Source organism: Arachis hypogaea, chromosome 18 (assembly GCF_003086295.3).
Source record: "Arachis hypogaea cultivar Tifrunner chromosome 18, arahy.Tifrunner.gnm2.J5K5, whole genome shotgun sequence".
NCBI classification, from domain to species: domain Eukaryota; kingdom Viridiplantae; phylum Streptophyta; class Magnoliopsida; order Fabales; family Fabaceae; genus Arachis; species Arachis hypogaea.
Genome location: NC_092053.1, coordinates 5,072,304 through 5,096,588, shown reverse-complemented (window position 1 = coordinate 5,096,588; position 24,285 = coordinate 5,072,304). Strand labels below are relative to the sequence as shown.

Below are 24,285 nucleotides of genomic sequence, written 5' to 3'. Positions count from 1 at the left end.
ATTGAGGAGGCCATGCTTGAACCAATCATGCACCTCCGTGAGAGCTAAAGAAACACATCAGAAAAACTTAGAAAAACCCAAACCAATCGCACCACTTCACAATCCCGAAAACAATGAAGAATTGTCTCCGGAAGTTGATTGCAACGTGTACATAAGGATGAGGAAGAGAGATGCCGCCGAAAACGCAGATATTGAGTTGATACAGCATCATGAAGACAAAGTCACACTAGGAGTTGAAAACTTGATTGTTAATTTTTTTTATTGTAGTAAAATATTATGTGTTTGTCATTTAAGTACATATTGATCTATTTTAGTTCTAAATTTTGATATTTAAAATTGTTTATAATTTTTTATTAAATTAAAAATTATTAAATTTAAATATTTAAAATTATATATTAAATTTTTAATAATTTTATTTAATATTTAATTAAACTGATTAAACCTAATTAAATTCCAGTCGAACATTAAATTTTAAACCATCTCTCGGTTCATTGACCGGTTCAATTCTCCCGGCCTTAGAGAAAAACAAAAAGGGATTGTAACTTGTAAGTGTGGCGCTGCCACATATTGGTCTTAGTGCCTAAACCAAAACACAGTTGTTCTTCCTCCGATCCCCTCTATTCTATGCAATCTACAACTGCAATGCAGAGATCAGGCTTCGGCTCCGATGGAGTATACAGGTCACTCAGGCCTTCACTCCATCTTCCAAACAACCCAAACCTCTCTCTCGCCACCCACCTCTTCTCCAACGTCTCTTCCTTCGCCACTAAACCCGCTCTCTTCGACGCCGACACCTCCCAATCCCTCACCTTCGAGGAGATGAACTCCCTCGCCGTTAGAGCCTCCCACGCCCTCCAACGCCTCGGGATATCCAAAAACGACGTCGTTCTCTTCCTCTCCCCAAACACCATCTACTACCCCGTCTGCTTCCTCGCGGTCACCGCCCTCGGCGCCATCGCCTCCACCGTCAATCCCTCCTACACCGCCTCCGAAGTCTCCAAACAACTCAAAGACTGCAACCCCAAACTCATCTTAACCGTGCCGGACCAATGGGATAAGGTGAAGACCTTCAATCTCCCCGCAGTTTTCCTCGATTCGGATCCCACCGTCCACGTGTCACCATCGCAACGGGCCCCCAAGATCATGAGCTTCCACGATTTCGTGAAACTCGCCGGCACTGAAACAGAGTTCCCGAAGAGCAGCGTGAAGCAGAGCGACACGGCGGCGCTGCTGTACTCCTCGGGAACAACGGGGTTGAGCAAGGGCGTGGTTCTGACACACCAGAACTTCATCGCGGCGGCGAAGATGGCATGCATGGACGACGAGATGGCGGGGCAGATGCACGACGTGTTCCTATGCGTGCTTCCAATGTTCCACGTGTTCGGGCTGGCGTTGATACTGTACTCGCAGCTGCAGCGTGGGAACGCGGTGGTGTGCTTGAAGAGGTTCGAGTTGAATGCGTTGTTGAGAAGCATCGAAAAGTACAAGGTCACTCACTTGTGGGTAGTGCCTCCCATCGTTCTTGCTCTTGCCAAACACGCCCTTGTTGACAAGTTTGACCTCTCGTCGTTGCGCCACATCGGTTCCGGCGCTGCCCCTCTCGGCAAAGAACTCATGCACGACTGTTCCAAGCGTTTCCCTCGCGCTATCGTCATGCAGGGGTATGGTATGACGGAGACTTGTGGGATTGTTTCCATGGAGAATTCGAGGGGAGGGGTCAGGAACAGTGGGTCAACGGGAATGCTAGCTCCGGGAGTGGAAGCTCAAATAGTTAGCGTGGACTCGCTGAAGCCACAACCACCTTCAAAGATTGGCGAGATTTGGGTTCGTGGTCCTAACATGATGCAAGGTACTCTAGGCCTAGAGCCTTCTTCTATTTCTCTACCCAACTTGCCGTCAAATACTTAAAACAATTTATTTCATTGACTAATATTTCTTCACTGTTTAGCTTTGAATTTCTAGTTATTGGAATATTCTTCATACACTGCCTATTTGCCTGATGTCCCTCTCTAAACAATTTCCTGTCATATATATAAAGATAGTGACAGGTTTTTGTGTCAAATTAAAACTCTGAGCACAATACAATTTGTGGCTTCAATTTAAAGTAGCTCAAAACTTCAAATTCAGGACTTGCAGACCAATAGTTTTAGCAGCTTGTTACTTATGTTGATGATTCCTTTACTTATGCAGTTTGGCGTTATTTGTATATAGACTCATTTTCTAAAGAGTAAGGTCACGAGTAGGTCCATGAAGATTTCTACTTTGGACTAATTAACTCTTTAAAGAAAAAAAATATCAATTTAGTCCTCCACGATAATAAACGATGGACACCTTATGTCCTTATATGTATCATTAACTACTGTGATGTGTCTATTTATACATAACAACTTTTGAAGCAAAATTTTACCAGTTTTAACAAGATTCGTAGAGAGCAATTGATAAAGGTTATATGGAAACTCAAAAGATAATGAATATTTCATTGTCCAAAACCACATCGTCTATTTATATGGTCACGCACTTCTGTAGATAACGAAATACATTAGCAATTCTATTTTGTTTCATACTATTTATTGACAGAAGGACATACATGTCCACTAGTTAGTGGTTACTATCATGGAAAATCTAATTGATACTTTTTTTTCTTCAAGGACTAATTAGCTCTAGGTCAAAATCCTCGAGTATCTAATTGTCACTTTATTCTTTTCTAAATTATAATCCAAGTGTAACAAGAGTAAAGAACTAATATTTCAGGTTATCATAACAATCCACGGGCCACAGAATTGACCGTAGATAAACAAGGGTGGATACATACAGGAGATCTTGGATATTTTGATGAAGAGGGGCATCTTTTTGTTGTTGATCGCATCAAAGAACTGATCAAGTATAAAGGTTTTCAGGTTTGTTATTCTAATTCATTCAATTGACCCTGCCATGCCGTGCCATTCGAGTGTACCAATTCATATTCTGTTTGTTTAATTAGGTTGCGCCAGCAGAGCTAGAAGGCCTTCTTGTTTCTCACCCTCAAATACTTGATGCTGTTGTCATCCCGTAAGTAACACATGCTTGCACTATCTTCTACTCAATTCTATCTGCACAAGAAACGCATTCATGTCTCATTTTTTGTTGCATTGAATAGTTATCCTGATGCTGAGGCTGGTGAGGTTCCTGTTGCCTATGTTGTTCGTTCATCCAACAGTTCACTCACTGAAGAAGACATCATCAACTTTGTTGCTGGTCAGGTAAGAAACATATATATGATTTATTCATTTTTCTTAGTTAAAAAGAAACATAGGTTCTCAATGCATAATTGCAGGATTTTTTTTTTTTTAATTTCTGTATAACCCAGTTTACTGTCCTTTTAGAACTGTTATCAGTGTTTGTGCATTTTTTTTGTCGTTACCCAAGTTTTTGGTTATTTTTGTTGGCAGGTTGCACCTTTCAAACGATTGAAAAGGGTTACATTCATCAATTCTGTTCCTAAGACAGCATCAGGAAAAATTCTCAGAAGAGAGCTTATAGATAAAGCAAGATCCAAAATATAAGACCATAATTTCTATATATATACAATTATACATACATTGGGACTAAATAAGACACTACATGTTTGCAAACAAAGTACTCTTAATTGTTCATAATATAGTAAGGACTAGGTCCACCAAAATAAAAACTTAAGGGCATGTTTTAAAGATTAGTCCCACCTTATATGTATTGAACTATTGATTGATGATGCCGTATTTGAAAGAAATATTTTACATGGTTATTTTGGTTTTTACAGGAATAAAGGTTTTATTCGTGAAAGATGTAAAAGGTGTCAAACACTATAAAGGAAAACAAAAGAAGATATAACCCTGTAAGAAGATGGAGAATACTCACATGATGACATTTTTATATGAAGGTGACATTGTGAACCCTTAGATGATTAATCAACATATTTAGTCAACCTTATCAACTCATCTAATGGTTCACAATGCTATCTTTATGTGAAAATGTCATCATAGGAGTATCCACTTAAAAAGATTATAGTAAATTCTCGCGCTAAACACTTTTTACTTAATACATTCATTTGTCGTCCTACAACATATTTAAATAAGTAATTGAATTGTAGCAAAAACTAACTTTGTTCAAATTAAAAGTGTTACGTTGGGTAGGGTTAAAATATGGGAGAGAGCGGCAGAGAGAATAGGGTTGAGAGTGAGAGGGTGAAACACAGTGAAGCAGTGGGCGATGCCGGCGGAAGGAATAAGGGGGATTAAGAGTTGAGGGAGGTGCTTCATCAGAGTCGCGTACACAACGTGTTTCTTTCCGCGATAAAGTACTGGAAGGGTCTTCTTCACAACCAGTGATAAGAAACAACACGCTTGTGGGTGATCGTATGGCTTTAGTCATGGAGAAGTGGTGCGGAATTTAAAGTCCACAAACTAACTGGTAAGTGTATCGGGTCGTACTAAGTAATACCTCAGGTGAGTGAGGGTCGATCCCACGAGAATTGATGGATATAGTAAGGACTAGGTCCACCAAAATAAAAACTTAAGGGCATGTTTTAAAGATTAGTCCCACCTTATATGTATTGAACTATTGATTAATGATGCCGTATTTGAAAGAAATATTTTACATGGTTATTTTGGTTTTTACAGGAATAAAGGTTTTATTCGTGAAAGATGTAAAAGGTGTCAAACACTATAAAGGAAAACAAAAGAAGATATAACACTATAAAAAGATGGGGAATACTCACATGATGACATCTTTATATGAAGATGACATTGTGAACCCTTAGATGATTAATCAACATATTTAGTCAACCTTATCAACTCATCTAATAGTTCACAATGCTATCTTCATGTGAAAATGTCATCATAGGAGTATCCACTTAAAAAGATTATAGTAAATTCCCGCGCTAAACACTTTTTACTTAATACATTCATTTGTCGTCCTACAACATATTTAAATAAGTAATTGAATTGTAGCAAAAACTAACTTTGTTCAAATTAAAAGTGTTACGTTGGGTAGGGTTAAAATATGGGAGAGAGCGGCAGAGAGAATAGGGTTGAGAGTGAGAGGGTGAAACACAGTGAAGCAGTGGGCGATGCCGGCGGAAGGAATAAGGGGGATTAAGAGTTGAGGGAGGTGCTTCATCAGAGTCGCGTACACAACGTGTTTCTTTCCGCGATAAAGTACTGGAAGGGTCTTCTTCACAACCAGTGATAAGAAACAACACGCTTGTGGGTGATCGTATGGCTTTAGTCATGGAGAAGTGGTGCGGAATTTAAAGTCCACAAACTAACTGGTAAGTGTATCGGGTCGTACCAAGTAATACCTCAGGTGAGTGAGGGTCGATCCCACGAGAATTGATGGATATAGTAAGGACTAGGTCCACCAAAATAAAAACTTAAGAGCATGTTTTAAAGATTAGTCCCACCTTATATGTATTGAACTATTGATTAATGATGCCGTATTTGAAAGAAATATTTTACATGGTTATTTTGGTTTTTACAGGAATAAAGGTTTTATTCGTGAAAGATGTAAAAGGTGTCAAACACTATAAAGGAAAACAAAAGAAGATATAACACTATAAAAAGATGGGGAATACTCACATGATGACATCTTTATATGAAGATGACATTGTGAACCCTTAGATGATTAATCAACATATTTAGTCAACCTTATCAACTCATCTAATGGTTCACAATGCTATCTTCATGTGAAAATGTCATCATAGGAGTATCCACTTAAAAAGATTATAGTAAATTCCCGCGCTAAACACTTTTTACTTAATACATTCATTTGTCGTCCTACAACATATTTAAATAAGTAATTGAATTGTAGCAAAAACTAACTTTGTTCAAATTAAAAGTGTTACGTTGGGTAGGGTTAAAATATGGGAGAGAGCGGCAGAGAGAATAGGGTTGAGAGTGAGAGGGTGAAACACAGTAAAGCAGTGGGCGCAGAGAGAATAAGGTTGAGAGTGAGAGGGTGAAACACAATGAAGCAGTGGGCGATGCCGGCGGAAGGAATAAGGGGGAGAGGGGGGACGGGTTTGCACATGGTGAGAAGGAGGGGGGATTAAGAGTTGAGGGAGGTGCTTCATCAGGGTCGCGTACACAACGTGTTTCTTTCCGCGATAAAGTACTGGAAGGGTCTTCTTCACAACCAGTGATAAGAAACAACACGCTTGTGGGTGATCGTATGGCTTTAGTCATGGAGAAGTGGTGCAGAATTTAAAGTCCACAAACTAATCGGTAAGTGTACCGGGTCGTACCAAGTAATACCTCAGGTGAGTGAGGGTCGATCCCACGAGAATTGATGGATTAAGCAACAATGGTTGAGTGATTTACTTAGTCAGACAAATAGAAAATGATGTTTGAGAGTTCAATAGCATTAAACAGTAAATTTAGAGAATTAAAAAGCAAGCAGTAAACGAGTTGTGAAGATTATGTGAGATAACAGTTAAGGTTTTAGAGTTATTTATCTTCTGGATTAACTTTTCTTACCAACTATTTTAATCATGCAAGATTCAATTCATGACAAATTGTAAATGACTAAACCCTAATTCCTTAGTAATTTAGTCTCCTCTAACCTAGTTAACTGCCAATTCCTTAGTCACTTAAGTTCAATTAGAGGGTTAAGTTCAATTCTAGTTTATGTGCCACAGAAACCCTAATTACCCAAAGATAAGAGAATTATATGTTACGTATCCCGTTAAGTCCAGATAATTAGTGATTTAGGAGAAATTGTTTTCAAGTTGTTGTTCGAGTGAATTGTTTTTCCAAGGTTCACAAGAACTCAAATAGAATAAGAGTTATTCTTCCGATCTACCCAAATTCTTAAGATGAAGAACGAAAACAAATTCTTGAAATTTAAATCAAAACATTAATTAAAATAGAAGAGTAACAGTATTAATTCATAGAATAGACAGAGCTCCTAACCTTAACAGTGGAGGTTTGGTTGCTCATGACTCAAAGAAAAAACTAGGATTCAGAAAAATTGTAAACTCTAGAATGAGGTGTATAAAAGAGAAGAGATCCCGAAAGGCTAATTCTTTTCCCTTTTATATCTAATCCTAATTAATATAAAATATATTTTTTAAAACTAAATAATATGTTTTCCTATTTGTAAATAAACTAAAATTTTAATCAAAATAAAATAAAATCTTTGAGTACTCCTTTTTTAACGTGAGATCCATTGCATTCTTAGGATTGGCGCCTAACTTGAAAACCACATTGGCAGCATGTAATTAATTACTAATTCTTCTTTCAATTGACGCCTAACTTGAAAAAATTGAAGTTGGGCGTGGCTGCACCCGAACTTATTGGAGTGAGATTTCTTCATCCGGCGTCTAACTTGGAGAATTCCAAGTTAAGCGCTACCAAGGTCGTACAGTATGGGAGAAAAATATATATTATTATATATCGTTGGAAAGTTTTGGAAGTTAGCTTTCTAATGCCACTAAAATCGTATCAATTGGACCTCTGTAGCTCAAGTTATTCCTAATAGAGTGCAAGGAGGTCAGGATTGACAGCATCATTTACTTTCTTCCTTTTCTTTTATACAAACCTTGTCAAATTCATCCAAATGCTACCTGAAATAAACCAAATTGTACACGACTCAAAGTAGCATTCATAGTGGCTCAAAGGTACTTAAATCTTGATTAAACTTACAAGTTCAAATATAAATTCACCAGAAAAAGATAGAAAAGATGCTCCCGCATCAGAAAGTAAGAAAATAAAGAACCACCGAGCGTTGTTTTCACTAAAGAAGCAAGGACTGCGTTGGCTGCTCCTTATAAGGACACCATTGTTATCAAAATCCTAGGAAAGCATATAAGCTATATATAGCCATTACCGATAAGTTGCGCACTGCTTGGCGGCTTAAGGGCGGGTATAATATTCTTGATGTCGGAAATGAGTATTTTTGACGTCGAAAAAGAGTTGACAGTAAAAGTTGGTCTCGGTGTGGATACGCATAGCGTCTTCATACTATCGAAGGAGAAAAAGATTTTTATTAGTGTACTCAGGTATTTAGATCTGATCTACTATATATTTATTATTGGAATAAAGTTTAAACACAAAATAGATTTTTAGAATTATTTTCTTTTCTTCCGCTGCGTGTTATGAACACATGGTAATTCTTCATGGGATTGGTTTGTCAAGTCACCAAAACACAGTGACCACGTCAGCATTGTACTTGACAGAGATTTGTTCCGGCAAATTCGGGACACGCTTGTCAAATTTTAAAATCTTTTAGAAACTATTTTTTTGTCTATTGTTTTTAATTGGCCAATTATTTTATATTTTACAGCGTCTTATATATTGACACTTGTATTGAAATTAGATATATTTACTTGCACAAAATGCAATTTGATATGTTCAATCGCAAATACTTCTAAATCCTCCACATTAGTAATTCTTAAATAATATTTAATTTAGCTATTTATAGTTCTATTTATTATCATGCAGCTAAGAGAAGAAATAAATAACAGAAATTTCAATTAGCAGTTCTTCACTTCTTCCTTCTCTTGTCTATATCATTTGTAAAATCGTAGCAAAGGTCACTGCAAACAAAGCAAGATAAAAGTGTACAACCATTTATCATGCAGAAAATTAAAGTAGTTTAGCAGAGTCAGAGACCACTCTCTCTCTATAATAAGTACTGATGAAATTATACAGTGTATTTATGGCTGTACGGCTGTACCCCGCAATCAATACAAGAAATAGAGAGAGTCATCAATAGGTTAATAGAAAAGTTTTCCAACAAAAAAAAGACTCTATTGTAAGAGTTTGCACTACAAATCTAAAGAGAGCTCAAAGCTCTGAACTATACAGCATAGAAAAATTAGAATATGCAGAACTTTTAATTCAGAATCGTGTGTCTTTACAAGAGAGCCACTAACCATTATTTATACACACACAGTGGCTTAATACTCTAAACAAGCGAGCCACTTAAGGAATCAGTTACATAACTATTTTGACTGATTCTCTGTTTGACTAGCAGTTCCACAAGTAAGCTGACTTAGTCTTCTTCCTTCAACATCTATTATATATAGAAAATAAAAATATTATATGTATATTTAAAATGAGTTATTATGTATTTATATATTTTTATTTATTTTTAAAATATATTTTCAAAATATATGACTAATTTTAAGTGTAGTAGTAGTACAATTGATAAAAAGGGCATAAACAATTAATGAAGAACCTTTAAGTAGGATAAATAAGGTAGCGTTTGGTGGAGAGATAGAGACGAAAAGACTGAGACTGAGAGGTAGAGACTAAGAGACGGAGATTGAAAATCAATCTCAGTATTCTGTTTGGTGTAAAGTGAGAGACAGAAATTGAAATAAGAATGAAATTCTAATTTAATTTGTACAAAAAATAAAATTGAAATTAATTAATTGAAATGAGGGTATTTTAGGTATAAAATATTATTAAAATTTCAATCTCTATCTCTAAAAATTTTAGTCCCTGTGTCCCTACTTTTTGGAGGTACTAAAATACTTAAATTTTGAGAATAGAGACAGAAATTTTAGTACCAATCTCTAAACCAACAAATATAATACTAAATTTCAGTGTCCCAGTCTCTATCTCAGTACCTCAAAACAAATGCTACGTAATAGATGTTGATATTGTATTGAGATTTTAATTTAATGTCATAGTAAAGGCTGAAAATACTTTCACTTCAACGATGTATGTGTAGTGAATAAGTTCAAACCGAAAACATAACTATGAAAAGGTGCAAGGCTAAGGGAGCTGTGAAAATGGTGACGTGGGTGACGACGGAACCGTGAAATTTATATTCTCGTTGAAGAAGGAGAGTTGTGATCGCTGGTGATGAATGGTGATGTTGTTTGTGTTGCTTTGTGATTTACTTTTACTTATCGAAAAAAGTAGAGACATATCCGAATCAGGTGCGTCTTCATGGATCATAAAGTTCTAATCTAGAGCAAATCAAAATCATTATATTGTAAGTGCAAAAAGGTGGTCTTCAAATTAAATTAATATGTGTATACGAAAAATTGAATCGATTATAAGATATATAATATATGAATAAAGCTATATATTTAAGTCTTTTTATGAACTAAATTAAATAATAAGACTTAAAATAATATTAGTCATAATTAATTTTTGTTATATTAGACTAATTTAGTTAAACTTAATTAACAAAAAAAATTTAGATGTGTAATATTATTCATATGTATAAGCAAGAGTATTTTATTTCTAACTAGGGCATCATCACATCATATCATATCATATTAACTCTTTTTACTTTTTGTATATATATACCACTTTTTCATAAAGCATATAAAGAGAATTTTTCCATATAAGATATGATTTTATTTATTAGCTTGTGTGTGTTGTGTCGTTTTCAAAAGGCAAATAAACATACACTATTTATTGGTCTGGCTCTGGCAAGGGAAATGAAAATAAAGTAGATAATAACAATTAGAAAAAAGTAGGAAAATAATAATAATAATTAAAAAAAAAAAAGAGGTCTTAGCTTGTAGCTTCTCACAGGTCCCGTCCATGTTTTCTGCCGAACCATGAGTTCCGAAGAATCACTGGAAAATGACTCTAAATAAATCAATGGTTTCATGTTATTATAAAAAGTCCAAAACCTTTTCCAGATCCTGTCTCTGGCTTTTCTTCTCGTGACAAATTCAGTACAATAAGTTCATAAAAATATTAATATAGAAATGTTAGAGCGACAATTATAATACCTAATGAAGGACTAAAACATCTTTTTAATTAGTTTTATCTGTGCTTACTACTTTTGGTTCTTATTTTATCTAATATTTTTTTTTGTAAAATAATAAATGGCAAATTGCTGTATATTATTATGGTTCTTCTTTTTAAAAAAGATAAAAGATATTTGTCAATATAAGTAGTACTGTTTATTTACTGTATGTATTTTTCTGGTGACTTTATTTACTGTATGTATGTATAGCTCATATACATAAATTAAAGAAGGATAATTCAGCAGGAAAATTTCTAGAAACTAATAATTTTAGAAAACATTTTATAAAAAATTAGTTAGTAATAGTTCATATACAAGACAAAATTAAAATAAAGAAAAAATTTTAGCTATATATATATATTTTTCATTGAGGGATAGAACTAATTAATATATATAAATAATGGAAATTTTTATTATTATTATTATTATTATTATTATTATTATTAGGGAGTCAAGTAATTTTTAACCTAAGTTAAGTTTATTGTATGCATATTTTTTCAATATTATTATTATTGTCGTTGTCATTGTCTCCTTTTTTTTGTCCTCTTTCATTATCATCATCGTGGTCATCGCTTTTTTCTTCTATACATATTCAATAAAATTATTGAGTATATAAATTTTGATGCATAACACAAAAAATTTAAAAAGATCACATATCTTTAATATTGACTCACCTAATCAATAAAATATATTTTTAGCAAAAATTTATATGTTATGTACAAAAAATTATGTGCTGTATTAATAATTTTTTGTGCTATGTATGAAAATTTATATACTATATCAATAAGTTTATATATTAATGTGCAAAACTTTTGTATTATATACAAATTTTTTTGTGCTAAAGTAGTATAAAAAAAAGAAAAAGTATAGGTAATCAATAATATTTTTGAACAATATGAATTAATAGGATTAAAAGAATAAATTAATCTTAAATTTAATTAGTAGCATTAAATTAAAATGTAGTATATTTTTATTTAATTGGTAGTTGTTTATATTATTTAAGATGGTCATTGTTTACCTAACACTAAAAAAAAAATACATACTACAAATAGACGATAATAACATTTACTGAATTTATACCAACTTAATTAAATTTGATTACCAAACACGGTTAGACGTGCTAATGATTAATAACTCAAATGGCATAATCTACTCATACCAATTAAGAGGTTGCGGGTTCGAGTCTCATATCTTTGGTAAAAAAAAAAAAAAAAACACGGTTAGACGTATATCATCACCCTATTTTATAAATATCAACAAGAATACTCAGCTTTCATATAAATTCAACAACTAGATTCGAGCGTATACATACTTGGATCTGGATTTATTTGCATTATTATATATAATTAAGTACAATATATATACACCCACCATGTAGATTTTGAGTATATAAATGAAATCTAAAATTTTTGTAAGAAGGAAAAAAATGGAAAGAAGCACGAAAATCCTTGATGGTATATACAATTATTGTACGCAGGAAGTAGGCAGTGATCAAACTTACCTACTAGCTATTATCAGAAGCAGCCGCAGCAACATAAGATTAGAATTGTACGAACAATTTCAGCAACATGAGAAGTAGCAGCCAACATGGCATTCACCTGCAGATGTACCTGCACCTCTTCTCAGTTCCTCCCTTCTTGAGAAAACCAAGTAAAGTGCAGGTGCAAATGCAGATAAAGGCGACATATTGGCTTTTGCCATGAACCAGTTTCTTCATGTGTTATATATATATATATATATATAGCACGCACCCAACTATTTTTATAACGAGAGAGAGAGTGTGTGAGAAAGAAAGGAAGAAAGAAAAGGGGGTAAATAACAGTGTTTCACTCATGTTTGGGAATTGGGACCATAATATCTTCAACTAGCTAGCTGGCAATGACATATAATATATAGCATATGTTCTTATTACTTGATATATATTAACTTTTGACTTGAATTATGATGAATGTTTATTGTAGCGACCTAATTAATAATATATAGTTTAATAATTGTACTAAGGATAAAGTATATATGGAGAAGGATGACCCAAACATAAAATTAAAGGGGAAAAAGTGTAATTAGAGGGAGGATTATGTGTGGATAAGGATTTAGATGTGCATTATTTATTTTGTAGTGATATATATCGAAAGGCAGAAAGAAAGAGCTGTGCACCCTCATGTCTGCCACAAACAACAAGGTGGTCTATGCCCACGTGACGGAAACCATCCCTAGCACGTGGGATTTGATGTCCCAACAAATCGTCGAATGCCACGTCGGACATTGAACTGACGTTTCACTAGATATCACATTGTCTCTTTCTGGATTCTATACTCTCTACTTCAGCCTATAGAAAATTATTTTAAATATTTTTGTGTAAAAATGAAAGTTTGAATAGTTAAATAGTTGCCAATGAGTAATAGCTCAAATGGCATAGTCTCTCCATACTCAATTAAGAGGTTGCAAGTTCGAGTCTCCTATCTTTGGTAAAAAAAAAAATAGTTAAATAGTTTGTCAATGAGCTATAACTCAAATGACACAGTCTCTTTATACTCTTCTAAGAGGTCGTAGTTTGATATGTTTAATTAAATATTTTTATTTAAATTATTTAATAATTTATGCCAATGAGTTATAGTTTAAATGATATAATTTTTTCATACTCATTTAGAGATTGCAAGTTCGAGTTTGTCTATCTTTGATAAAAAAAAATATTTAATAATTTATAATATTATCATCATATGAATAATTGAAAATGATTTCATAGAAATAATTATTAATTATTTTTAATATGTTATTTTAATATTTAAATATACAAGAATGTTATATTTATGATTTGTGTATGTATTTTATGTTTATTTTTTATTTTTGATATAAAAAATAATTAATGAAAAAATGACAAAAATTTACTTCTAATATCCAAAAAAATACATATACTTAAAAAAACGGAAATGTTTGGTAACAAAAAAAAAATCAGACAAAAACAGCCATAACTTGCCTTATTTAACATTCATTAATTGTTGCGATAATTAATTAATGCTAAATAAGGCAAGTTCTGCCTGTTTTTTTTTTTTGTCTACCTAGCATTATCCTAAAAAAATTAATACAAATGTAATTCATTTTTAAATGTCCTTTCAGCCTATGGAAATCTAGAATAACCTAAGGATAAAAAAACAATTATATAAAAAAAACATATATTTGTAGTGTGAGGATAAGTTTATACAGTAGACAATCGACTGATAGAGAACAGATAGATCAGATAACTAACTAATCAATCGGAGTAGGCCTTAGTCAAAAAATTATTTTATTTTATTTTTTATCTTTTATACTTGTCAACATGTGTCTTTTTGTCTTCAATTATTATATTAGATTACTTATAATAAGTGTCATTACTTATTATAGGAACGGTTTGGGGTAGAAACTAATTCAGAGTTTCATGTCAGGTTTACAGAGAGAAATTTATTTGTATGAACTAGAATGCTTCGGTAGTTCAGTGAGCAATTGAGTAAATTTGAAATTAAATGAGGTATCTCCTTAAATAATTTTATATATAAGGAATATTTATAGGTAGATGGGAAGAATTAGTCTGCTCAAAGATGAAATTATATATAGTTCCGCCATGAGAAACTTATTTAGAAATGATAAGCAGTTATCAGCTTGAGAATTAAGTCATTATTGTACCATCATTAGTCCAAATTTCTAATTGGGACCTTTAATTTAAGGAATTTAGACCTCTATTATTGGACTTAGATGGTGGATTTCTCTCTTTTGAACTACATACGAGTTTCAATGGTTTGGACAATAATAATAATAAATAATATATTATATACTTTTCAAACCAAAATTGCTTTTTAAGTTATCTACGTTAATTAGGGTGTGTTTGGCAAATATATTGGAAGTACAAAAAGCACATTTAATCTTTTTGAACGCTATAACTATTTTTTGTTGAGAAAAACTCAAATCAGTCCTTAACAATTACTTCGAAAGACAACGAGATCCTTGAAAAAAAACTCAACTCGATCTCTGATAATTATTTCGAAAAGACAACGAGGCATCTGTACAAAAAAAAATTAATGTTATTTTTTTTGACACAGGGACTAATCAGTCAAAAAAAAAGATCAGGGACCAGATTGGATTTTTTTTTTCTTGAGGGTCATGTTGTCCTTTCGAGATAATTGTTAGGGATCAGATAGGGTATTCATTCTTTGTTATTTGGCTAACTTATTTTCTTTAAACGCAAACATAATTCTAAGTTTAAGCTTCCATTTACCATAAACAACAAATTATAGCTTTTATGATCAATTGATAGATTGAAAAATTAATTGAATATCAACGTGCGTTTTAAAAGTTAAGAAATAAAATAGGATTCCGGTAAAGTTTTCTCATTGGCATGTGGTTGGAATTAAAGACATTACAATGAAAGCAACAAATAATGCCGAAACAACTTACAGCCTGTTTGATAATTTTCTATTGTGCCACTAATATCAACATTGTCCCAATTGTTGTTACATTGTTTGGCCATAGATAGTTGGTACTTGTTAAGTTACACAACAAGAAATTTTCGTACATACATCGAACAAGGGCCAAGAAGTTCACCTCAGACCGAATAATACCATTTTGTTATTCATATCTCAGTGTGGGCCAAACCCTAATGTGATGATCCCTTTCAACTTGTGAAAATCCAAGTGCCAATTCAGTTGCCACCAGCTCATTTCTCGTACTATTATTTCTTTATTTTTACAACCAAAAACAAAAAGCATGCATTGTGGTGCCCTTTCTTAAACTGGAATTATATGTCAATATGTTTTTAGTGAAAAGAAAAATAGTTAGTATTGATTTAAATTAAAAGTTTTTAAATAGTCACAAACAAAAATTAAAAGTTTTTAAATTCAAATCGATTCGGATAAAGATGTACATTCAATTCAATTTAAATAAAAATTTTATCAAAATCGCATTAATTGAAATTTGATTAGATTTCATTTTTTGATGAATTAAATTTTAAATCTACTTCAAAAAATTTATCTTTCAATCCAATTCTTGTAAAATTTTATATAATATTATTATTTTTATTATCATATTTAAGATTTTATTTATAATATACTTAATTTATTACACATTTTTATCTTATTTATTTATGTATTATTAATACTAATTGTTATTGTTATTTAATAGCATTTTGTGAACCGAATCAAATAAAATTTATTTATTTATAAACTTTAACTTATTTCTATTTTTTTAATGATAAAATCTCAAAATTACAATTTTTTAAAAATATAAATAAATCAATTTAAATATCAAATTCAAACTTGAATAGTCTAGATAAAATAAAATCAAATTGATGTAATTCAAATCACAATAATAAATTATATACTTTGCAAATATTTCTAGCTCAAATATAAATTGATTTTGTGCAAGTAGACTGCACAAAATATATGCCAAAAGAGAAGGCTTGTAATTATGTGGAAGTTACAAATTGGAACTTAGAGAGGATTGAAGCATTTTTAGAAGAAGATTGGGTTCTCATTTTTCTGCTATCAAGCCTTTTGAGCTGACTTTGGGAAAAGGTTTCGTTGTCTTGATTTTAAATTTTGGCTTTGTAAATATTGAAAATTTGACTAATTTCTAAAATTATGGTGAATTTATACTTTTAAGATTAGAGTAGGGGTGGCAACATGTACCCTATTCGCCGGTATTCAATCCGACCCCATTCGATCGGGTAGGGTTGCCAACTCGATCCGCAGCGGATCGGGTAGGGTAGGGTGCAGGTAGGGTTTTCGTGCGGGTTAGGTACGGTGTGAGTTGTGCCTCAACTCTACTCGACCAACCCGCACACTATATATGTATATGTTATATACTTATATAAAAATATGTTTTAAGTGGATGTTAAACCAAAGACCTCTCACTAAATGCAAACAATCCTTAGTCATTAAAAGAAGATCATTAATTGATAATTTAATATTTTTTTTTTACATAAAAGTTAGTTCTATTTTATATTATTATTAAGTTATATAATAATGTTACATCTTTTTTTGTAACCCACGGATTAAAAGCGGGTAGGGTTAGGGTTGAGATATTCTCAACCCGCAGGTAGGATATGATTGAATTTATATAAAAATCTCAACTCGCAAATAAGGTTAGAGTTGACTCCAAACCCTACCGTACTCTATCCATTGCCACCCCCTAAATTAGAGAGATTTACACTCTTCTAAACTTTTAATTTTTATATTAAACCCTAATCCCTAAACAGTTGACCTCTGTACTGCGAATTCAAAGAAACTAATACATACACAAATAAATTGGCAATGTTTGATCATAATTTGCAATTGTCAATTTTTTTTTGTTGCTTTATATTTTTATGCTGATTCTATTAGAACTGTTTTTTCTAAAACAATCTCAGTTTAGTTATTTATTTTTGGGTATTTGCACCGTTATTTTTTTATTTATATATATAAACAAATGCAAGAAACGTGTTCACCTAACATTTATTTTGTTGAATAAATTGAACGGGTTGGGCCACGGATAGTTACGTTCACCGATCTTGTGATTGTCGAGAGATTCAGTACACAAATTACAAATCGTTAACATCACCGTTTTTAAGTGTACATTTTTTATTTATTTTTTTTGTCCATGTAAATAAACTAACTAAAAAAAATAAAATGTTAGTAAAAAAAATTATGGTTATTTTATTGTGATAATTTTATTCCATATATTATATTATTATTCGATCTAATATAATTATTTACACATAGGTGTTAGTTAAATATGAAACTTGAAATATAAACAGTACACGAGGAGATTCTTATAGAATGTTCGTTTAGTTAAAGCCTTTTAAGTTAAAGGTTTTATTTGTAAGAGCCTTTATTAAGAATTTTAATAATAGTGAAATTTTTTAAATTTTAATGCAATAAATATTTAATAATGTAAAAATGACATCTTTAAATTAATTTATTTAAATAAAAAAGTATGACAATGTCCTTAATTATTTCACTAACTAAAATTTTTAAAACTTTCAAGGAATTCATAATTTAAAACTTATATTTATCTTTTATCTAATGAAATAGAGTTTAAGTATTTTAATTGGGCCTTATTTTTGAAAAAGATATTTTTTAAATAATATATTTTTAAAAGATCTTTTATAAGAATAAAAATAATTTTATGTTTGAATATCTTATGTAAAAAAATTTTTTTATTTATCAATTATATTTAGATAAAATAAGATAAAAATATTTATTTATTTATTTATTATATGAAAAATATTTTTTAAAAAAAATCTTTAAAAAAAATATGTAAATTATAGTTTTTCAAAAAAAATATTTTTTATTTTTTTAGTATTTTTATTTTTATGATTAAAAATCTGACAAAAACACAAAAAAATAAAAAAATCTTTTTCATTAAAAAAGATTTTTTATTGATTTAACGACGTCAAAACTCAAAATAAATATTTATTAACAAAATTTTAAAAAAATTCATTGAAAAATTCCATTAATTAATATTTTTATTTTCATAAAATAGAAAAAGGTTATAAATATCTTAGTAGAGGAGCAATTTCCTTGTTTTCATTCATTCATTGTGACCTAGCAACTAGCAAGCAGTAGCAGGAGTTGAGGCAACTCCCGAACACGTGGAAGGCGGCAGCACTATATATTCGAAACTTGAGCTGCACCCGAAACTGAATCTTCGAACCCTAAGCACCAGCTCGGGTTCTTCTCTACAACTCTTCCTCCGATTACTCAACACACCATCCTAGATCTATTCTTGTCTTCTCGAATTTCAGATCCAAGGTTTGCATCTAATGCTTTTCGTTTTTTATTTTTTCTAGCTTTCTTTTGCTTGCTGCGTTATTGGCTCTTGATTCTTCAATGGATTCGATTCGTTGATGCTATTTGCAGAAATCAGTTATTGAATATGGTGTCCGACGCCAGCAAGAAAAAGGCCGCGCAGAAGAAGGCGGCGGCAGCGGCTAAGAGAGGAGGCAAGGCGGCTGCTTCCTCGAAGGCGTCGGCGTCAGCTTCAGCCTCGGAGAAGGCAGCCGACCAGCTCGCCAACGGTGTCGGAGATATTGTCATATCGGATCGGACCTGCACCGGTGTCCTCTGCTCACATCCCCTTTCCAGGGATATTAGGGTAAGTAAAACTTCGGATGATGTTGAATTGAATTGAATGTAATGCAATGTTTAGGGTTTAAGTTTAGGAATGGAATAGTATAAACTGTGGTTAAACAGAGTTGTAGATGCCATATCTTTGTTTAGTGTTCTGATTCTATCTGTTGCACATCCTAAATGCTTATTCTCTAATCTCTATAAGTTCTTGGAGAGTTAAAGGAACATATCGGTTAAATCTAAAGCTGAACGAGTAAGGTTAAGCAGAAGGTTGAGCTAGGGAGTAGGTTTATTTTGGAATGTCCTGTGATGATTACTGATACTATGCTGATTATTTCTTTATTTATTATTATTTTGATCTCCCAAAAATGTTTTTTTCTGCCCTTGCTCTTCAATCGAAAGTGTTCTGTCTTGCGGCAGTATGCATATATATAATAATCGAAAGTGTTATTATTTTGGAATGTATGTTACTTTAATTACTTATTACTTTGGATTTCTTACAACTTGTATAAAGTGTGGTAGACAGTCTTAGTTTAGCGTGTCTTATTTTAGCTTCTTGTTGTTAAGTGTGGGTGATTGTATTTGAGTGCTGTAGCCTAATGGTTGGGTCAGTCTGTAGCATGGGCATTCTACCATGTTTGCATGTTTAATGTCGTTGCTCCTCCTTTAAGAATGTAATCAATACTTAATACTTAATATTTGGGTGGGTATTGTTACAACTTACAACATTGTGTTGTTAAAAGTGAGTTTCTGCTATATTTAGTGTTGTATTGTTTATTTTTAATGATATGATCAGTGTTATATTGACAATTTTGTGTTCATGTTCTAATTGTAGATAGAGTCTCTGTCAGTTACTTTCCATGGACATGATCTGATAGTTGATTCTGAATTGGAGCTGAACTATGGAAGGTATGTTATCCTTACCCGTTTGTTTTCCATAGGATGCTGTTATTCATAACTATAATTGTTACTTATATTTTTTCCCCTGTTAAATTCCATTCAGACGCTATGGTTTGCTTGGATTAAATGGTTGTGGAAAATCTACCTTGCTTACGGCAATAGGTATGCGAGAGCTTCCTATTCCAGAACACATGGATATATATCACCTTGCTAGGGAAATTGAAGCCTCTGACATGTCTGCGCTGGAGGCTGTAATAAGCTGTGACGAGGAGAGGTTGAGATTGGAGAAAGAAGCTGAAGCTTTAGCCTCTCAGGTTTGTTTCAGTAATATAGTATCTGAGTTTTTTGTGGGTTTCTTTATATTCTTGGATTTCTGACTCATCTTAATTGGTGCTCCAGGATGATGGGGGTGGTGAAGCACTTGACCGTATATATGAACGTTTGGAAGCCCTGGATGCATCGACTGCAGAAAAACGTGCTGCTGAAATCCTATTTGGTCTTGGTTTCAACAAGCAAATGCAGGCAAAAAAGACACGTGATTTTTCCGGGGGCTGGAGAATGAGGATTGCTCTAGCCAGAGCTTTATTCATGAACCCAACCATTCTCTTGCTTGATGAACCAACCAATCACCTCGGTAATCCTCCAGTCCCATATGAAATGCCCTTTATTTGTTGAACTGTTATTTTGTTTGATGGCTTCGCCTAGGGTTTAGCTAACATGTGCCCTAAGGGCACATGATAAGCTTACCATTAGTGGTAATTTTTAAATGTTTTCATTTAATGAATGCAAAACAAATGCATTGGAAACTTAAATTTTTTTATATTTTCAATGAAAACTCTTATTTGTAAACTTAACTTCAACGAGATAGATAAATCTTTTTCCCTATTGGCTCACATGTAATTTTAACTTCAAGGATATGTGGATCCATTATCAGGAAGTCAGAATTTTACTTGTTATGCTTTTAAATTGAATTCCATTGTGTTTCGTATGTTTCTATATCCAGGTGATCAGTAATGTTCTTCCTTATATTTTTTGCAACTTCTGTATATTTCTAACTTTCCTTGAGTAATTGTTCATTCATCAATGTCTTTGCTATAATCTATTTGCAGATTTGGAAGCCTGTGTGTGGCTGGAGGAGAATCTTAAGAAGTTTGAGCGTATTCTGGTTGTGATTTCACACTCCCAGGATTTTCTTAATGGTGTCTGCACAAATATCATACACATGCAAAGCAAAAAGCTGAAGCTCTACACTGGTAACTATGATCAGTATGTTCAGACACGTTCTGAACTTGAAGAGAACCAGATGAAGCAGTACAAATGGGAACAGGACCAGATTGCCTCAATGAAGGAATACATTGCCCGATTTGGCCATGGGTCAGCAAAACTAGCTCGACAAGCTCAGAGTAAAGAGAAAACTCTTGCAAAAATGGAGCGGGGTGGTCTTACAGAGAAGGTGGCTAGGGACAAAGTTTTGGTATTCCGCTTTGTGGATGTGGGAAAACTTCCCCCTCCTGTCCTCCAGTTTGTTGAGGTGACATTTGGTTACACTCCTGAGACTCTCATATACAAGAACATTGACTTTGGGGTTGATTTAGACTCTAGGATTGCTCTGGTTGGACCCAATGGAGCTGGGAAGAGTACATTACTTAAGTTAATGACAGGTGAACTGGTTCCCATAGATGGCATGGTTCGACGCCATAATCATCTTCGGATTGCACAATATCACCAGCACTTGGCCGAAAAGCTAGACATGGAAATGTCAGCTCTCCAGTATATGATTAAAGAATACCCTGGAAATGAGGAAGAGAAGATGAGAGCTGCTATTGGGAAGTTTGGCCTATCGGGTAAAGCCCAGGTGATGCCCATGAAGAATTTATCTGATGGGCAGAGGAGCCGTGTGATATTTGCATGGTTAGCCTATAGGCAACCTCACTTGCTACTCTTGGATGAGCCAACCAATCATTTGGATATTGAGACAATCGACTCGTTGGCCGAGGCATTGAACGAATGGGATGGTGGCATGGTGCTTGTTAGCCATGATTTTAGGCTCATAAACCAGGTGGCCCATGAGATATGGGTGTGTGCAGACCAATGTGTCACCAGATGGGAAGGTGATATTATGGATTTCAAGCAGCATCTAAAGGCGAAAGCAGGTTTATCTGACTGAAGAAGATAGTCAGAACCGCGACTGAAGCTGTCATCTAATACTTGTGCAATGTATGTTGATGATGCTTGCTCAAGGTTTATTTCTCTCGAGGGTACTCAAGTTGATTTCTCTCGAGGTTGATTATTGATTATAGTCGAGTTGAATGGCAGAGAACCAATTGAGAAAGCGTGTGGCCTAAATATTTTTTTGGGGCTGGCAATGTCCACCCCGGTTAGATTGGTAATATTTTTGTTTTTTTTTTTACTACTTTGCTGTGCTTCTAATATATAACGAGATACTTCACCTTATGTTAGATGTTATACCTAAAGGTCTATTCTGGTTAACTCTTGTATCCGGCGAATTTTATGAATATGTTGTGCGGAGAGCACTGTATTTTTGCGCACCTATTCTGGACAGTGGTTTGCTTACTTATGATGAATAACCGTCTCGTCTTAAAAAGTAAAATTTGTATGGTTAACACGTAAAAGATGATTGAATGAAACGGGCATAGCTAGATCCGTTGACATTTTTCTGGACAGTAACTAATCTATTGCTTTGCTCGAATGAACTTCGAAATATTATTATAGTAAATAGCATTAACAGATAAATGAATAAAAGGGGAAAGAAAGTTAGACTTTGCTCAACTAGAACATGAAAATGCATACAATAAATTAGTGTCTTAGTATTAATCTGCCGGAGATTAAAAATCAAAGAAAAGGAAAAGGGAAAAAGGGTGCTTCCTGTCTAACAGGTAGCATTTAGTCGTTGACAACAGTAAATACCTGAGTTCATACTGATTGATTGATGGGAATGGATAACACTTAATAACAACAATGAAAAGAAAAATTAAGAGGATTCATTTCTTTGATTTATTAGTAGTACATGCTCGTGAATCTCTCCTTTGTAGTACTCTGTTAAAGCATGCATTACGGTTACTGGAATGTGTGAGGTCCTTGTTTAGATGAAATTTGGAATGAAGGCGACGAAAGCTATTTATTCGGAGCTGCAACGACTAGACAACCTTGATGTTCACTGTGATAGAGAAAGTGCAATGCAATTTTTGGATTCAGGTTGGAATATTCTTCCGTGAAGTCTTTTTTATCCAGTTGGTCATTTCCTCATCTATCTCCTTTAAATATATAAACAAATATATGCGTATGAATTGCTGAAATTAAATAGCGAGAGACAAATGCTTGGATTGGACCACAAACAAAAGAGCGGAACCAGTTTGCTGTCTATAAAAAGAAAGAATAGTCTAAGGAGAGTTCGAGAATAATGTTGTTAATGCAGCTTTGATCGATGTTGGCTTGTCCATTGTGGGCGGAACAAGAAGATAGTGTTTGAAAATCCACTTCTTGTGTACTTCTTACTTTGGAAGGGTATGGTGGTGTGTACCGCATTGATTGGAAATCTTATGATGCCTTGATATGGTGGGTATTAATATATCTGGGCTGTTTCTTGATTGGACCATTTTGGAATGTGAGTGAGAGAGCAATCATAAGGTGTTGAGAACAATGAACCTACTTGACTTGACTTTGGGACCATTTTTAAATCCCTTAATGAAATTGAGATAAGAGGCATTATGGTGCTCTGATTTCCCATGCTTCAAGCTTGTGGCTGCCAATGGAGAATGGAGAATGATGTTTGCTGTGCCCGCCTCGCATATTTTATTCTCTTTGTTGTGTTTTTCTCTTCTGGTTCCATGTATGTTCTTCAACTTTGATCATTACACTAAATGTTTGAAGACAAAAAACTGAAAAAAAAAAAACACACGCACACAATAGACTATCATTTTGCTGTTATTCTCCATGTTTAGATACACAAAATCAAAATATAGATATCTCCCTGTCTTTTAGTGCTTTTGTACAAAGATTGTTGATAAATAAAACATAATAAATTTGCGATTTTAATATGGTTTCTCAAAATACATACAAAAAAAGATTAATTGATGTTCTTAATATGTTCTTAGTTAAATTCAAAAGAAAATATCAAATAGATGTCATATGCATCTTCAAAAATAAATGAAATATTAAATAAAAGTGATATGATTTTTTTAAAAAAAGAAACCTAAATTTATCAATGGATTTTAATTAGTAAATTGATGTGATATAAACTTTTTTTCTTTTTGTATTTTTTCTTTTTAATGAAGTACTAGTTGGGGTGACTGGAACTTGCAAGTCATTTAACTTTATTTGATCACTGGTCAACAGTCAAGTGAATGTTATTGGTTCAGTTAAATTCTCAGGTTATTGTGTCTACGAGTATTCCTAATAGGCTAATAGGCTTAATACACACAGCGCCTGCACCGTGAAACACTCCCCCATGTTTCAGCCAATATGATTGAACCAGCTCCGACATTCAATATTACATATATATTCAATGAAAATTTTAATTAACTTCATGTAATATTGATAGTTAAGATAATAATTTAGTTAA

General features: G+C 33.1%; 2 protein-coding genes across 2 annotated transcripts; both read left to right on the top strand.

The window, feature by feature from the left end:
• Positions 1–244: 244 nt before the first annotated feature.
• LOC112771440 (probable CoA ligase CCL7) lies at positions 245–3,760 on the top strand. Its single transcript, XM_025816195.3, has 5 exons — positions 245–1,849; positions 2,752–2,897; positions 2,981–3,048; positions 3,137–3,239; positions 3,429–3,760. The coding sequence occupies exons 1-5, from the start codon at positions 625–627 to the stop codon at positions 3,540–3,542; spliced, it is 1,656 nt and encodes a 551-aa protein (XP_025671980.1). The 5' UTR covers positions 245–624; the 3' UTR covers positions 3,543–3,760.
• A 14,479-nt stretch (positions 3,761–18,239) lies between these two features.
• LOC112773180 (ABC transporter F family member 1) lies at positions 18,240–22,252 on the top strand. Its single transcript, XM_025818239.3, has 6 exons — positions 18,240–18,485; positions 18,594–18,828; positions 19,639–19,712; positions 19,807–20,017; positions 20,103–20,337; positions 20,813–22,252. The coding sequence occupies exons 2-6, from the start codon at positions 18,610–18,612 to the stop codon at positions 21,868–21,870; spliced, it is 1,797 nt and encodes a 598-aa protein (XP_025674024.1). The 5' UTR covers positions 18,240–18,485; positions 18,594–18,609; the 3' UTR covers positions 21,871–22,252.
• Positions 22,253–24,285: the final 2,033 nt, after the last annotated feature.